General features: G+C 34.0%; 4 protein-coding genes across 10 annotated transcripts in view; 1 reads left to right on the top strand and 3 right to left on the bottom strand.

Annotated features, from left to right (window-relative positions):
• The window catches only part of LOC149723594 (outer dense fiber protein 2-like), a 17,829-nt gene extending 16,991 nt beyond the window's left edge, over nucleotides 1-838 (bottom strand). Inside the window, exons 1-2 of the mRNA XM_089893504.1 lie at nucleotides 685-838; nucleotides 114-260 (exon numbers count right to left, since the gene is read on the bottom strand). Coding sequence (XP_089749630.1) covers nucleotides 114-260; nucleotides 685-774 — 237 coding nt within the window. The 5' untranslated portion in view covers nucleotides 775-838. The remainder of the gene's footprint in view (nucleotides 1-113; nucleotides 261-684) is intronic.
• LOC149723593 (uncharacterized) lies at nucleotides 828-2,093 on the bottom strand. Its single transcript, XM_089893522.1, has one exon. It carries the CDS (start codon nucleotides 2,091-2,093, stop codon nucleotides 1,164-1,166), a length of 930 nt encoding a protein of 309 aa, XP_089749648.1. The 3' UTR covers nucleotides 828-1,163.
• LOC149723591 (N-acetylglucosamine transporter UNC93A-like) lies at nucleotides 828-16,393 on the bottom strand. Of its 3 annotated transcripts, none has more exons than XM_089893512.1 (9): nucleotides 16,226-16,393; nucleotides 15,034-15,228; nucleotides 13,199-13,401; nucleotides 12,677-12,802; nucleotides 12,476-12,611; nucleotides 12,154-12,338; nucleotides 11,676-11,910; nucleotides 6,089-11,384; nucleotides 828-5,835 (listed from the first exon to the last, which is right to left on the bottom strand). In XM_089893512.1, the coding sequence occupies exons 2-8, from the start codon at nucleotides 15,161-15,163 to the stop codon at nucleotides 11,134-11,136; spliced, it is 1,266 nt and encodes a 421-aa protein (XP_089749638.1). In that variant the 5' UTR covers nucleotides 15,164-15,228; nucleotides 16,226-16,393; the 3' UTR covers nucleotides 828-5,835; nucleotides 6,089-11,133. The 3 variants fall into 3 exon arrangements, with proteins under 3 accessions (XP_089749638.1, XP_089749639.1, XP_089749637.1); XM_089893513.1 differs by lacking the exon at nucleotides 16,226-16,393 and adding an exon at nucleotides 15,535-15,850 and having other exon boundaries at nucleotides 6,089-6,188; XM_089893511.1 differs by lacking the exon at nucleotides 16,226-16,393 and adding an exon at nucleotides 15,535-15,692.
• Nucleotides 2,870-10,806, top strand: LOC149723592 (BTB/POZ domain-containing protein 8-like). 5 transcript variants are annotated; one of them, XM_089893516.1, is made up of 10 exons: nucleotides 2,870-3,003; nucleotides 3,275-3,375; nucleotides 3,609-3,742; nucleotides 4,667-4,751; nucleotides 7,093-7,290; nucleotides 7,771-7,952; nucleotides 8,311-8,493; nucleotides 8,775-8,912; nucleotides 10,088-10,282; nucleotides 10,659-10,806. In XM_089893516.1, exons 1-10 carry the CDS (start codon nucleotides 2,891-2,893, stop codon nucleotides 10,674-10,676), a joined length of 1,347 nt encoding a protein of 448 aa, XP_089749642.1. In that variant the 5' UTR covers nucleotides 2,870-2,890; the 3' UTR covers nucleotides 10,677-10,806. The 5 variants fall into 5 exon arrangements, with proteins under 5 accessions (XP_089749642.1, XP_089749640.1, XP_089749644.1 ...); XM_089893514.1 differs by having other exon boundaries at nucleotides 4,667-4,790; XM_089893518.1 differs by lacking the exon at nucleotides 7,093-7,290 and having other exon boundaries at nucleotides 4,667-4,790.

Raw genomic sequence — 16,393 nt, 5'->3', positions numbered from 1 at the left:
AATATTGAATAAAAAAAACATGAATAACTTATAAAGAATTGGGTATCCAAAAATTTTATTTATATTTAAATAATACAGTGAGTAACTTTAACTGAAACAATGCATAAACACACCTCCCATTTATAATTCTTGTTCACTTTATCCCTAGTACTTGTTTTCCCAGGAGCAGGAACCCAAGGCCCACTAATGTCTTTCCTTCGACCTCTCGGGCCAGGTCGAACACTGTGACGATCATTTCCACTTTTTAAATGAAGTGTGCTCTATGGTAAATAATGGAAAGTCAAAAAAGTGTAATACTGCTGCAACGTATATTAAACACTTTAATAATGAACCAGCAATTGAAACTGAACATGTTGCCAAAGTGAAGTAATACGCAACTTAAAAAATAGATCCTAAAAAATAGCTTATGTTGCAACTTGCCAAATTGGTGCCTAGGCCCAACAGCCTTCAAAAAGGAATCACAAAATATTGTAAACCTAAAGCTTATACGAGTGAAAAAGAGATCTTTTGGCAATTGATTCATTTGTGATTTTATCAACATTTATATAAATGACACATTTTGGATTAACAGACAGGTGGTTAACGCGCCTGCCTGTAGCCCAGTGGACATGTTTAGAGACTTGGTGACGCGTGTTTATGCTGGAATTTTAACAAAACCATAATGAACTATTCTGTTTTAATTACTTGTTTTGAAATTTCTCCTTTCTTTGGTTTCTTCACATGCACATGCAGGGGTGTGTTGTCTTGCACATGAACGTGGATTGGGGAAGACATTTTCAGTCTGACCAGTCCGTCTTAATCAATTTTCTTTATATTTGACAATCCTGTTATTTCTTATAACACAAAAGACGTTTTATTAAAGCCAATAAGCTATTAGTAATGATACCGCTAAGTAACCATTAAGACACTGGACACAAATTTCAAAAAAGTGTAAAAATGGTATTGGGATAATTGGGCAACTGGTCTAAATCCTATAACATGAAAAACTTCAGCTATATAAAACAGAAAGTAGTGGTATTGTATCATTTGTATGGCTTTTCTCTCCCACATGTACGTGCTGGGCTGGAAAATGGTATTGTAATCAACTAATCATATATAAGATATACTATAGCACTACAGCAGGTTATCAAAAAAAGAAACAGATTAACAACAAAAACAATGTTTCATTCAATTTGGTTCAAACGAAGCTGAAGTTGTGATAAAAACGATTGAATATCCAAGCCTAATATATCATTCACTTCAACTGGGCAGTTTGTCACTGATATTTTAGAAGGTTGATTATCACTTTGCTTATTGTATGTAAGTCGCACCATTACACTTGACCGTACACAATCATCACGTTCATAAAACACCTCCAGTATTTTACATGTTGATTGATTGTCTACTACTTGAAGGTGACCAAAATTAATAACAGCTGACATTTTCATGTCTTGGTGAGATTGGACATGTGCCTTGTGTTTTCTAATTTCACCCAATGACAATAATGCATCTACTTCTTCATAGGTAATTTTCTCAAATGGGGAAATAACATCGTGATGTAAACAGTTGGCAATTTCATCTTCCAACCTTATAATCTTCTTCTCTTGCTCTCGGAGGATGACTTTTGCTTTTTCCTCATTAATATTTTCTGTCATAAAAATATCCGATTTAACCTTCAATACATCCACCACTTTTATCAGTTCATTCTTCCTACTCATTATGTCTAAATGGAATTCCTGCCAGTCCTGGAACTGGCTGCAAATTTCTTCAGCCTCATCCAGTGCTCTCATTATATTTTTATTTCGAATTTTTACCGCGGCGTATAATTTCATTTCTGGCTTAGATAAAGCGCCCAGTTGGTCAATATTGGAGGTAAACTCTTCTTCTGGTACTAAATCCTGTTCATGCTTCACAAATTCTGCCAGGAAAATAAGTGAACACATTTGGGAAATGAATTGCCTTCTCAGCTCACGTAAACTATTAATGTTCTCTGTATATTTTAGATCAGTATCACCACATAGTGATTCCTGGGCGTTTAGTTCTCTCTTTAACTGTGCTAAATGATCAGAGAGACTCTCCAATTTGTACATGGATGTTGCAATGTCTTGATCCATCACTTTTAAACATATATACGCTATATAATACTTAAAGACTTTACTGCTTAAATAAAGAAATATATATACATATATATATATATATATATATATATATATATATATATTCAATATATTGTACTGTTTTAATTTTAAAGTTACACCAACAAGCACAGTAAACAAACGGCCTAGGACAGCCGTACTTAATTTAAACCTAACTATAAATACACGGGGTGGAATAACTGAAACAACGACGACGACCGACGTAAAAGTTCACTGACAAAACCAGCTTAACAGTTTTTGAGAATTTTCTATTAAACAATTTATCTTACAACATACAAAATACCTTTATTATTCTACGCACGCATATACCCTAATATCTTAACTGTGTTTCTTATTTTGAATTGAAATCGTAGCGTAAAATGTAACCCGACGCCGTAAGAGCAATTCTGATTGGTTGATATTTCCAGCTGTTGGATTTACTACAGGTCACGCATCGCTGGTTGCAGGTAAAATACATTGAAATATGGTTGACGATGCCAATATTTTCGATGATCTAAACATAAACTTTAATATCTGCTTTAAAAATTAAAATGTGTAACAGATTTAAAACTGTATCAAAATTTAACAGTTCCCGTGTAACCGATTATCGGTTTAGGTTATTTTCCTTGAAGTGGCTACTGAGTAGATTTGTTTACATGTTTGTTTAATGTTTTTCGTTCACGCAGGGTCTGTTATATTGCGGTTTGTTAACCTTATTTACTAAACTTTGTGGCGAATGGGCTTTAACGAAAAAGCCTGTAGATCTGACATTCAGCATGGCTAAGCCTAACCCAAGGCCAATGTCAGACCTGTTTCATAAAAAAACGGAGAAAGAATACCAACAGCTGTGTGACAACTTCTATACCGAATTGACTGCATCATTGACAGAGTACGGTATTTTAAATCGCACAAATCTTGATCTTTTTATAACTTATATGTAATGATTTGGTGCTAGTTATTTGCTAACCACTTGTCCACTTACCCCTAACTGCTAACCCTATAACCAAACCACTATAACCCCCTAACCATCAACTCCTAACTACCTACCACTAACACGAGCATATTAACATCAATGATCTCATCACATCCCCAATTCCTGTCAAATTTAGTGCGAGTCTAACGGATGGAAATCCAATGGCAAGCACATTTTTATTATAAAGGTATCTTGAAGAAAACATGGATAAGACGGACAATGTGGTGGGAACCATTCGAAGTGTAACATATGATAATGTTGATGTCAAATCCATCATAAAAAGTCAAGGTAGTATGATTTCTATGTATATGCACTATAATGTGTGTGTTGTATTTTTTTTTTAAGTTTAAATACAAAGAGATGAACATGTAAAACCAATATTAAACTATTGATTTATACAATCAAGAATGTTAGGTGGCCAAAATTAATCATTCATTACCCGCATAAGTGAATAGACATAATCTTATTAAAGAGGGTTTACATACGCTTCGAAAAACTTTTACCTTAATGTTTTCTTTTAGAAACATGGGAATCCAACGAAAGCCAATCAGAAATATTATCAAACTACTCAGATGTAGCTAACCATAGAAGCATTCTGGCAGATTGTTTAATACAACTTTTGTTAAATGGTTTTCATTACGACCTTAAAATTAGGGTAGGCTATTAGACTGTGTTAAAGTATTTTGCAGTGGATTATTTAGTGTATAAAGTAGAACCACCATAGTGCTATTTGTATCTGCTATCTTTTTTAAAATAATAACATTTCATGGGTTTAACCCTTTGGATGTAGAATAATAACATTTCACAGGTTTACCCTTTGCTCCTTGCCAGATAGTGGTTTCCCGCCACATGTTACACAATAGTCAGTAATGCGGTTATTTTTAACGCATAGTGCCAAGTGTGATGTAATTTGAAAAACAAAGAAATTTGCGTTGTTTTTAGTAATAAAATATATGTCAGCTTATTCGAATATTTTTTAAAAAACTTTTTACCAAAATTTGTAAACATATTTGCTTATATTATACTTGACTATGTTAAAATAACCATGAGCAGGACCATCCTTAAATCACAGTGAACTCTCTAAAGACATTTCAAAGATGGTTTTATAACACAGCAACTAGAACGTTGTTTATAATCTGCATATCAAATTTTTGTATTTTTTCCTTTATAATTTGTATTTTTTCCTTTATAAAAGGAATTTTATAAATCATACATCAGAAAGGCTTTTACATACTAATCAAGTTTGTAATACATTTTTCAAATAATCAATACTATACGGTTTATGACGGAGCCTTAAAAAAAACTTTAAGCTTAAAGATAATTTATCAATTTATCCTGCACTAACTTCCTATAGCAAGTTTTGGTTTAACTGCCATGTCTTGCTTCCAAAATTCAATTAAGTGAAACCTGGTCAAAAAATGAAAATTACGAAAAACAATGTTGCATCCAAAGGGTTAAGGTAGCAATTTAGGGTTTATACCAAGCATGCAACTTAGTGAGTGATCATTTGATGATTATTTTCTATGCAAGCTATTTAAATGCATTAGTTTGTAGCTAAAGATCAACTTATTTATTGTAGGTGAAATCAGAGATATTTCTTGCACATAAAAGTGTTTTATATTGTCGTTCAAGTTACTTTCAAGCGATGTTAAGGAATGACCATGGTGGGTGGGTGGAAACTGAGAGTAAAGTTATATCACTTGGTGCGTCTTTTATTAATGTTTTTTTTGTCCGATATGTATGTACACAGTACCCGGTGCGGGAAAACAAAGGGCTGCCAAAAATTATTTTTTTAAGTTTGTTAAGAGTTCTCAGCAAATGAATGAATGAATGAATGAATGAATGTAACTTACTTTATCCTCGCGTGGCCGGAAAACGACAGTCGTTATAACACGGGTGTGCACCTCGCGCCAGCAGTTACCAAGTATGTTACTTTGTGGGTGATTATTTTTTTTGGAATTTTTTTTTTCATTTTTATGTATGGCTGATAATTTGGACAACCCATTAGTGACCACTGGGTTGGAGCAATTGCCGTGAAGTGTCTTGCTCAAGGTCACATACGACCACAATGGTAGCAGCGATGAGCCTTGAACCCATTACCTCTGGGTTAGAGGCGGGCGCGCTAACCACTACGCCTTGCGCCGGACTTAGATAGGTATGGCATGTGTTTGGGATAATGTTTAAGAAATTAAATGATGAATCAAGCATTTATCACGATAGCTCTTTTAATTTATGTTTTTTGTATTTACCAACACCATGTAGATGCAAAACGTAATTAACACACCAAGTATACATTATTCTGGCGAAAAATATATGATACTTTATTCAGTTTTTTTGCTTAAAATTTTCATGCAACGACAAGCTGCAAAATCCAGACAAAAGTATAACATGAGCTTACTTAATTCAGTTGGCAAAAATTCGGTCTGGAATCGCTGATCGTGATACTGTGTAGGCTACATTACATTTTTTCTCGCCGTATCCAAATTCCACATGTGGCAGGGACATTCAGACAAAATGGATAAATTCAGATACTGTGTACAGCCACCTTTAGGGTGTCTATACTAATTAGCAAAACACGCTATAAATAAAAAGTATGGTAAAGGAGTGTCATTCAAAAAGTGTGGCTGTTAAACTCAAAAACATACATCAAACAATACCCTGTTTTTCATAAACTACCTGTATTTATTGAGCTGTCCCAGTAAATGATCATCGTCATATAGATCTGTGGAACAGTTAGTCTTCTCTCAACTGAAATCAAGTTATTAATTTTTAAATAAATTTTTGGATTTAAACCACATAATTAGCAAGTAATTATTGATTTCTTTCTTATTTGGTAAAATGTGCTGAATCTAAAGTGTACTTGAAACTTTAATTAAATGATTTCTCACCAAGCATAGTTTTATAAACCACAGTACATGGTTAATAAGAATATTTTTAATAGTGCATTCTACCTACTGCTACATGGTCATAAATAGTCACCCAAAATCGCTTTGTTGCTTACTTCAGGTTTGATTTTGGTCAAGCTTTGGCCACCATAGGATTAAAAGGGTTGAATGATTGACATTTATTTCACCTCTTCGGTCACGATAAATTGACAAAAGCTAAAAAATGAGCAGTAAAGGTAAATCAACAGTAGTTAAAACTTGCTTATTGATAAAAAAGAAAGAAAGTTTGGATAAAATGCGTGACTGGTACACCCTACGAACGATAATGGTTAATTAAAATTATGCTAATTATTATATAGCTTATTCATTAATGGAGGGATCTCTTGTTATATAGATGCCTTTTCTTCGAACAATAGGTCTTGTTGTTGTTTTTTTGCCATAATTATTTTCACACCCTTAATTCTTAATTCTCACATTTTACTGAAATCAAATCATAAAATATGATACAGTAATTTAAAAAACAAATTTTCCGGTGTAAAACCAATAATTACCAAGTAAATAATAAGTACTATTAGTACTTATTATTTACAAGTTTTAAAGTACACTTTTGATTTAGTACTGTACTAAATCAAAAATGTACTTTAAAACTTGATTAATCTATTCCACTGGATAGGCTGCATTATTTCTGTCTAAGCATAGTTTTATAAACCATAATGTATAAACTCATCCATGGCCTATTGGAGATAAGGTCGGACCCATTTTACGTTTTAAATTAGAAGGTTTATTGTAAGCATAATCTGTTTCCACCTGCGCAGGTTACAATGAAAGCACTACTCTCATACTTTATTATCATTTAACCTAATTAAACATTATTTTTACTGAAACATCATATGACTGATAATAAGTTCTAACATTACCTGCTTACCACTACTACCTTGTGATTAAACAATGCATTCTACCTACTGCTACTTGGTCATAAATGACAACCGAAACCCACTCTATTGGTTACTTATGATTTGTTTTTGGTTGAACTTAGTCGATCATGGTAGTAGAAATGTTAATTAAAATTATGCTTATTCTATTACATGCTCACTCATCAGAGCTGTGCTCTCTTCTACAGAAGGAGTATCTGTGGAAAACTTTGCTATCTTATTGTTGTTCATATACGGAGCATTGGTAGATCTTTCTGAGTTCACATTCGATGAATTAATTAGCCTTGCATCAGATGCAGACATGTACGCTACCATGTTTGTTATGAATGCTGTAGAGTTTTATGTGAAGAAGGAAAAGTGTCATTTCTTTCATAAGCCATGTCAAGGTTAATTTGTTTTTTAGAGCATTAAGTTATATGTGTTTTACTTTCAACATTAGTTTTCGAGTTGGTTGTAACAGTTAGTAAATTCGTTTGTAAATTAACACGACTGCACGTTTTTGAACTGCATTTACACCAATACAGCCTATACATTTTTTACTAGTAGAGAAGCATACCAACCAAAAATTGAAGACTGTATATGGATGAAGATGCTCAAAATATAGTGGTACCTACTACATCCCATTTAGGCATTTCTATCAATACACAAATTTTCGTTTTTTGTTGGTATGGTCCCTTAAAGACGGAGTACCTTAAATAGTTTAAGAACTCAGTCTACTATGATAAAGTTGTTTTTATCCACTTACAATAAAATAGTTGTTCAAGCCCTTAAATACATAAGAAAGTACTAGTAGAATATTAAAGAAATCTTGATCTAAGTATTAAAATTTGCTTAAAATCCCACAGTAAACTAATATCAACCTTCAGGTTGCTTGGATGGAATGAAAGATGGATTGTACCTTTCTAATCTTTTTAACCTTTCAAATTTAAGAGAAAAATGTTTAAAATGGAGCGCAAAGCACTTCAAACAACTGTGGGCAACTAAGAAGTTTTGTATGCAAAGAAAAGAAATTCATGAAGAATGTTATAACACTGTTGCATCCGCATTGGTAGTATGATTGTATCCCAACACATTACGAAAAAGATAATATATTTTTTATAATCAAGAAAATATTATTAAACTTTAATAATAGGCTGTATTTAAAATATTAAGGGATAAAATTTAGACATAAAGTCACCAACAACATAAAAAAACCTCCTACTCATTACCAATGAAGTCCTTGTCGTCTAGCTATTGGGAAAGACTGGCTTCAACATCTTGTTGGGGGGCATACAGTAGCACCACGGGTGTTGGGTTATTTGGCCAACTCTGCCTTAAATGTCGGGTCCCATAACATGCTGCAGGACTTCACAGATGTAAATTATATTCAAATAGTTATGAAGTAAAAAATGTAATTTTCTTTCCAGTGTAAAGGAAATGTCACAAGTGTTATGTTAGACACAGATGCCTTGATTCTAAAAATTGACACTGTAAGCTGGGGTCTCCCTATTGCATCAATCGTACACAAACTAATGACATCATGTATGAACAACATTATGATCAACTTTGTTCAACTTGCAAAAGATGAATCATTCCTACAAATATTTCAAGTAAATAAATATCTTATTTTCCTGTTATTGAAGTGACACCTATAGATTAATGGAGTCACACCCAACACAGCCTCCATACCTATAAGTTAGCAAACCAGATAGCAAAACCCTTAATATTGCAATCTGTGTTTCAAAGGCTCATGACTACCATATCTTTCCAGTAAAAGTTTAAAATTGAAATAGATATTGAGCATGCAATAAGTTTTTGTAGACTTTTAATAATTCTAGGCAGTATGGAACAATTTTTGCATGGTGTATACTAATATTTTAAACCCCAACAGGGTATTGGTTGCAGAACAGATTTAGTCGAAAGCCTTTTTGAACATATTATGAGAAATTTGTCGATTGAAAATGCATGTTCGCTACATATAGGTGGTGACCTGCTACTTAATAAAGCATCCAGGGAAAAATGGAGTGAGGTCAGTTTAATGTGTTGGTTTGTTTAATCTTCTAATATTTATTTTTAGTTTGTTTTAAGGCAGAGGTCGGCAGCCTATGGCCCGCAGGCAGGTTCGGCCTGCAAGCTTATTTTAACCCGCCGCGCACTGATTCGTAAATTTCCTTATACACGGCCCATTATGAACAATATATTGCGTATAAGCTCCAGCAGGAAGTGGCTTTTGTTTTAATTGTATCTCTCTCTAGTCTAGTCTATTCACCACCGCACGGTCGTGTTATTCGTTTGATTGATTATCGTTAACTTTGCATTCTGCCCATTGTTATGTCAACTCCCTCAAAAGAAAATATTATTTTCACACAAAGGCGTTTGTCTTTATATATGCCTTTTGATAACATGGTTTCATTATAACTGAAGTTGCTGAGAAGTGAGTAAGTTGTATCTGTACCACAAAATTTTGGTTACTTTGGAGGCTGAAAATAGAAAAATAGATAATGAATGCAGAGTATTTAATGATTCATGAACAGGCAGATATTTCTTTACCTTGCACCATGGTAAACCAGTCTATTTAATCTGCACGGATACTGTGGCTGACAACAAAAAATTTAATTTAAAACGGCACTACGAAACAAAGCACCAAAAGTACAGTGCTTTAAAGGGGCATTTCAGAATTGACCAACTGAACAAACTTTAACGGAACCTGGAACAACAAAGCTCGATCTTTAAGAAGTCAGGAGAAAGGGCAGAAAAGAACACACTTGCAAGTTATTCAGTCAGCTCTTTAATCGCCAAGCACATGAAATCAAAACATAGCACTAACTAACCAACCATTACCGTTTTAACGCCTTTGTGTTGTTATTCTTGTTTGTTAATAAATTGTTATTAAAAGTTTTTTATGTGCGGCCCACCCGACCAATATAAATCTACGATTTGGCCCGTGTCGCCCCCTGTTTTAAGGTCTACTTTTACAAAAATGCGTTAGAAAATACACACTTAAGGACAATTATTCTAATCCAGTGGTCCCTTATTGGTGGCCTAAATTGTCAGCCATTCATAAAAAATCCCTTAAAACAAACCTGCATATAGTCTCATAACTTGTAACTGAGTACAATGTGTATGAACAAAATACTTATCTTAAAAGGATTGTTGTTTACTTGCCACAGCGAATTAAATGAGTTTCATTCAATCACTTACCAGAACGTTATTGGGACTCTGAAAGCTTTGGACAATCGCATCACAAGCTACATACTCAACAATTACCATGGAGTTCTTCATACAGAGCAGTGGCAGATGCTATCTTCGGAGTATCGGAGATATATCCAACAGAACACACTGTGTGTTGGTGATGTGAAAAGAAAACCAAGAAGAAAACCAATTTTAAGCAGCTCAATGGTAAACTAACGTTAGGTTTATGGTTAGAAATACTTTGATATGACAATAAAATAAAGTTTAATAATTTCCAAATTATAACTACTGCATTTTTTAGGGCCTGAAAAAAAATTGCTACAATAAGTTTTATTCAACATTGTTAATATGCTTTTACCAATTAAAATAATATCCAGCGGATCATTGTTAGTTTTAGAATAGACTGTGTAGGATATGAATTATGTTATGCCCATGTAACCTATTTACAAAACACTGGGTAGCACTGTTTAGATTGTAAAGAGAGATGCATAGCTAGAAAGTAAAAATAACTTCAGACTGTTGGCGCATCACTACACACATTTTAAGCCTGAAGTTTGCCTGATGGTTAAAATTTTTGTTTCAGAGGGAATTGAAACACTGATGCTCCCATTATTACTATAGATTTCATTCCTGTTAAAGTGTATGTAGTTATATTTACTGTGATGTCGTTGTGCAATAAATCCATGTTTATTGTTGTAATTTTAAATATCGTGATTCATACAGCTGGTGCACTGATATTCCAACAATGCTACTTCTTGACTTTTTACCGCGTCTTTACCTTCTCACATGTTACAGTGTTATAAAATACATATATAATGTATATATTAAAGTTTTATATATTAATAAACTACGTATTGAACATCTGAATACAAGAGAATATTGGGTTACACATTTATTGCATTAAAGTCTTTCCTAATCAATTCTTATCAAATGGCATTTTTACAGTTATTACAAGTTTGTTTTCTTTGTTTAAAAGGTTTTGTATTATAAAAAAGTAAAGTTTATATTCTCACTTTAGTAAAAGCAAAATAGAAACAAGGTTGTTTAAATTAAAGGGTTTATTGCACCGTATTTTTAATCAACTTATGCATCTCTGTTTTGCTAAGTTTTTCTTTTCGTTTGTTTTTCCATACTAAGATTGCATAGCCTGCACACCCAACATAGAGAAGTCCTAATAATAAGCATATCTGCTTGAATATGACAACCCTCCCACCCAACAGAAAGCCACAAAACATGCCCAGTGCAATCCACATTTCCATAACACCAATAGCAAGTTCAGTACAATGTGCGAAAGCAGATGTAATCGTAGCTGGACGATCAAACAAGAAAATGAACATTTAACACACTAAAAGTCAGATTAAACCCTAATTTTATATTTTGTTACTCCACTCATTGTGTTAAAAGAGTTTTCTAAAGCTTGATTTATGGCAGACAAATGTAAGTTAAAGTTAATGTAATATATACCAGGAAAGACACAAAAAGAGTATTTCGGTAAAATAATATTGGAATAAGTTATTTGCTGAACTAAGCATAGTCTTTGGTTTTTGAGTATTAGGACGATGTGCCTATTCTAGAAGAGAATACTTAGTTATGGTCATACCTGTTGTTGTAGTCTGCCAAATGCCATCTGATACACCAAGCAAACACCCGAACGCATAAACCCAGTACTTGTTTGATGGGGTAGGTGTCCAAAACAACTGAGTTACCATGCTACATGAATCAAAACATAATCCAATTATGTAAATCGGCGCAACACCAAACCAGTGCGAAACTTTTCCCACGCCAATTGCTGCCAAACAGTTGAAACATCCGTAAGTGGCCATAACCAAACCAACCTAAACATAAAGCGATTAAACATTTGTCTTTGTAAAACGATTGTTTTTCTGGTCAATTTCTATACAAACATAGTAGCCAACATGTAAAACACTGTCTCCATTTTTAAATATTTCAGTTTGAAACAAATCATTTAGTGATGTCGAAATTTAAAACCGAAATGTTTGAGATACAAATTGTAATATACATATGGACTCCCACGTAGTGCTGTAAACTTTGTGCAATAGAATATAATTGTAGACCACCTGTTGCACACCAATTGTGCAGGACACAAATCCTGCTGTAAAATTGGAAAATGCATATGAGACCAACAAGCCAAAGTAGAAGCATATTGGAGTGAGCAATAACTGATCTATGGAGAGGGCTTGGTGGAAAGTTGCTTTGACTGTTTCTACCAAAACCCTTACAGGTGTTTTCAAATCACAGTTTTCTGTACAAGCAAATTATAAACATTAAAAATAATAACATTATTTGTGATTGACTTTTCTGAAACATTAGTGAAGAATATATACTATTGAAACAACAAAGAGAAAAGAATAATTAACAATACTATTACCACTCTCATACTTTGTTCAATCCGTATTTTTGGCAGGAAAAGTATGAGAAGAACTGTTGACCCAATTTGCATGATTGTAAACAATGTAATCAAAAGATATACAGATAACCTGCTAGCAGGGACGTACTTTAACAAGCTTGAATTTGTCTAAAACGGAACAGGTTGGTAAAATATCCATTTAAACATAAACTGGACCATATTATAAATGTTACCTGTTTGGCTTGGTAATTGCTGCCACAATGTGAAATGTGTTGAAACAATGATGTTTCATTATGAGGTGAAACACCCAAGGTCTTTGCTCCATAAAGAACAGCATACGAAACCAAATTGCCAAAAATCTGCAGATGATTGGTCACTTATAAGGTAGGCTAAATAAGATTAATTAAACGTGTAGGCCTATGTTTATTTACAATTATTTTCACATTTATTTGGTCCATTACACTTATTAACATTGCTTGTTATTTGTATTAACTATTCTACCCGTATTCGAAGAAGTAATTAAATATATAGTAATGTGGGGTAAGTTGGGATAGGCCCACTGGTAGCACATGGTGTTCCATATTTCCTAATTATGTTTTAAATAATCAACAAGGCTAGGACTACAAGGTACATAATTGATAACTGTTCCTTATACTATACCAAGTGTGACGATAAAAATGAATTAAAACGTGTACCATCTTACCCTAACCTATATCTGGTATGCTATTATATGAATGAATAAATGTAATATGTACCAAAGATGATTTTAAAATCCCATAGAATGTTCCAAACCATTTGTTCCTCTCGTCATCTAATGTCGACCCTTCACTGCACTCTTCTTTGGTTGTTGTAGACCAATGCATACATACAAGTTGGGTAACATAGTAAATTGATGATGACCACATTACACCTTCACCAAGAGAACCAAGGACCGCACATGGTATCACAGTGTATATAGCTAGAAAACAGCATGGTTCATCCATGTCTCGGCATAATTATATACTTACAGAGAAATTCGACAATTATTTACATACAAAGTTACATACGTGTTAACATATGCTCTAACGTCTAACACCTGTCGTTGCCCCTCCACGCGAGGATAAATAATTTACATTCACCCATCCCATCGTAAATGGAGATTGAGATATTTATAGCTTATGCAGCTGTGTGAGATAAGCTTCAACCTTCTATAACATGGATAACGCAATACCCATTCCTCACAGTGGATGTGTACAGTTTGTTTAATGTATAAAAGTACCGTGGGGGAAGATAAGACATCTTTAGCACATTAGATAAATACACCTATAATAGGATGCGGGAAGATGGGACACTTTTGGCGCATAATATCCGAATATGCCGATCATGTTTTAAACAATTAACAACGGTCTATGAGAGTCTTGAGCATAGGCCTATAGTTTTATAATTCTTCAACTGTTCCTTGTTTTCTACCACACGGGACGAAAAAATAGAGGTAAAATGTTTTCCAACTTCCCCCATCCTACTATATTAAACAAAATTAACAATTATTTTAAACTCTCGCGTCTTATCCTGTATGCTGTCGAATTTGTCAAATATCACTTGTGTGCTAATCGCCAAATAACTTCTTATGTGTGTTATTTTCTTTTTTGAATTGGTATTATTTAAATATAGAAATGATAGTACTAATTTGAGGTATGACCCAAAAACCGCAATGTATTTTGATTTGAGAAATATTGGTCAATATGTGCTTAAGTGTCCCATCTGCCTCCACTGTAGTATATGCAACATGTTAAAAACTATAGGGCAAAAAAAAGAATCTTCAAACTAGATTTTCAAAGCGTACGGTATTCTTTGTGATATTTACGTGTATAGTAGGGTGGAGAAAGATGGGACAGCATTAGCACATTGTATCCAAGTATCCTGATCGTGTTTTTGATATTTAACAACGGTCTATATGGGAGGTTTAAGGATACGGTTACATACTTTTTGAACGTTCTTTCTAATATCAAATTTGACGAGAATAGAATGAAAAGGTGCAACAACTTTTCTCACCCTACTACATTACTATTTACAAATTCACTTATTATTCAAATTAACAAATTTTACCATATCCCGTCTTACCATACGTGTTTTTGAATTTGTAAAAATACACCTGTTGTGCCTACTGCTATAAATAACTTCTCGTCTGTTTTAATGTACGTTTTTAAATTGTTGTCAATTATTACAGGAATGATAGTACTAATTCATCGTATCAGCCAAAACCGTCATATATATATTTTTAATTTGGAAATATTGTCCCATCTTTCCCCACTTTAATATATATGAAAACAAAATTAATTAAGTGACTCGCGTACGTGGCACACTTCCAAACTTCAAATACAATCAATCTCCCTAAATGCGAAAAAAGGTAAGTGTCGTGAAAATCCTGACCAAATTATACATTTACAATAACCATGAGGTTTGCATATAAAGAAACCTGCCGATTTTTTTCAATGCCGGACCCACACGGCCCACACGGCCTAAACCTATGCGCTATACGCGGGTAAAACTTGAAACTAAAAATTTAAACGAGTGCGGTGCTGGCACTAATGCAAAAGAATCATAATTCTACCTGGGTGAAAGTTCATCAGACTGTAGGGAACAAAACATGCTTCACCAATTATAAGCGACCACTTGGCGCCGATGATTCTTAGCAGCACAGGGGCAATGAACGCAGCTACAGCAGCGGCAGATAAATACATAAGGCTTGCACCCAAGGTACCCAGGTTGTGTTCGATGTTTATACTGCTCTGCAAGTTAAGTATTCCTGAAATTTTAACATTGGAACATTTAAAGTTATACAGCATATAATGTAGTTAACGGTACATTTAAATTTGAAGAGCATGTAATAAAGTAATGTATTTATTTATTCTGGTGTGGCCGACAATGGTAGCTGCTGCTGTAACACGCTTGTTCTCTTACGTTATACACACACCTAATACCCGCTTACAAGTTACCATTTATGTGACTTTAGAAGCACCAATCATCAAATCCGTAAACGTAGAGACAGTTTCTAATCACTTTATCACTCCAGACAAAATATAAGGACATGTTATTTGTACGAAGAACAAACCTGCATAGGCTGATACATTCAAAAGAACCCCAAACGATAAGACGTAGAAAGCTTTATTTCCGGAAGGCATTTTATTTCAGTTTGACCTAACCGCTCATATGTTATAAACACGTATTATATTACTGTGAGACACAGAGCTAAGAGGGGTAACGTTATGAACGAAATATCCCGTACTTCCTAATTGTTTTTTAACAATAGAGCTGTAATATTTTTCGAGAATCTGAACCTGATATGGGCCCATACATTTGAACGATTCTCATGTAATGAATCACAGTATAAGTATATAGTGCTACGAAAACCTAACAGACAAAAATTCAATTCCTGTCAAACGTTGAAAACTTTCGCACTTTAGCCAACTGTTAATGCTGACATAATGTTTTAACACTAAGTTAAAACCAATATAATAGTAAGTTCACAAAGTTACCGGTGGTGAGAGTTATAGGATACAAGTCACTAGTTACCCACGTAATATGTCGGATGATATATACGATTACATCCTATTTCCTGCTTCAATGAACATATTTAAAATCCAGATTAATACAACCAATATAGCCGACCCATGATAGATGTGTATGTCATTAAGCATTTGCGGTTGAAAATTACAAAATAAAAAACAGCGTGTTTCCGGTCTATAGCCTACACATTCAAAACAAAAAAATCGTTCCAAACAAAATATCGTTAGTGACTTTACCTTCGGGTTTACCAAGAGTACATACGTGGAATCGTAGGCTGCCACGTTCCGTCTGATGTTCGCTATTTGAGCAGCAATTGCGTATACACCGACAGTGGTGGCATTGACGAGTCTTATTTATACCTCCAGGTTACAGGGAGGCGCACGAACCACTTTGCCACGGCGCCG

The sequence above is a fragment of the Ciona robusta genome, unplaced genomic scaffold (genome assembly GCF_009617815.1).
Source record: "Ciona robusta unplaced genomic scaffold, ASM961781v2 AP042744.1".
NCBI classification, from domain to species: domain Eukaryota; kingdom Metazoa; phylum Chordata; class Ascidiacea; order Phlebobranchia; family Cionidae; genus Ciona; species Ciona robusta.
Note: the sequence above shows the minus strand (reverse complement) of the source record. Positions and strands in the feature narration are given on the sequence as shown.

What these genes read in the sequence shown, in the direction of transcription:
- LOC149723593 (XM_089893522.1), bottom strand. Translation starts at nt 2,093, where the DNA reads ATGGATCAAGACATTGCAACATCCATGTACAAATTGGAGAGTCTCTCT.
- LOC149723592 (XM_089893514.1), top strand. Translation starts at nt 2,891, where the DNA reads ATGGCTAAGCCTAACCCAAGGCCAATGTCAGACCTGTTTCATAAAAAA. An exon ending in ATCCATCATAAAAAGTCAAG is followed by an intron (nt 3,376 to 3,608) that starts GTAGTATGATTT and finishes GTTTTCTTTTAG; the next exon opens with AAACATGGGAATCCAACGAA. An exon ending in CTTTCATAAGCCATGTCAAG is followed by an intron (nt 7,291 to 7,770) that starts GTTAATTTGTTT and finishes ATCAACCTTCAG; the next exon opens with GTTGCTTGGATGGAATGAAA.
- LOC149723591 (XM_089893511.1), bottom strand. Translation starts at nt 15,604, where the DNA reads ATGCCTTCCGGAAATAAAGCTTTCTACGTCTTATCGTTTGGGGTTCTT. An exon ending in GCACAATTGGTGTGCAACAG is followed by an intron (nt 11,911 to 12,153) that starts GTGGTCTACAAT and finishes CTTTATGTTTAG; the next exon opens with GTTGGTTTGGTTATGGCCAC. An exon ending in TTGGCAGACTACAACAACAG is followed by an intron (nt 11,385 to 11,675) that starts GTATGACCATAA and finishes TTGATCGTCCAG; the next exon opens with CTACGATTACATCTGCTTTC.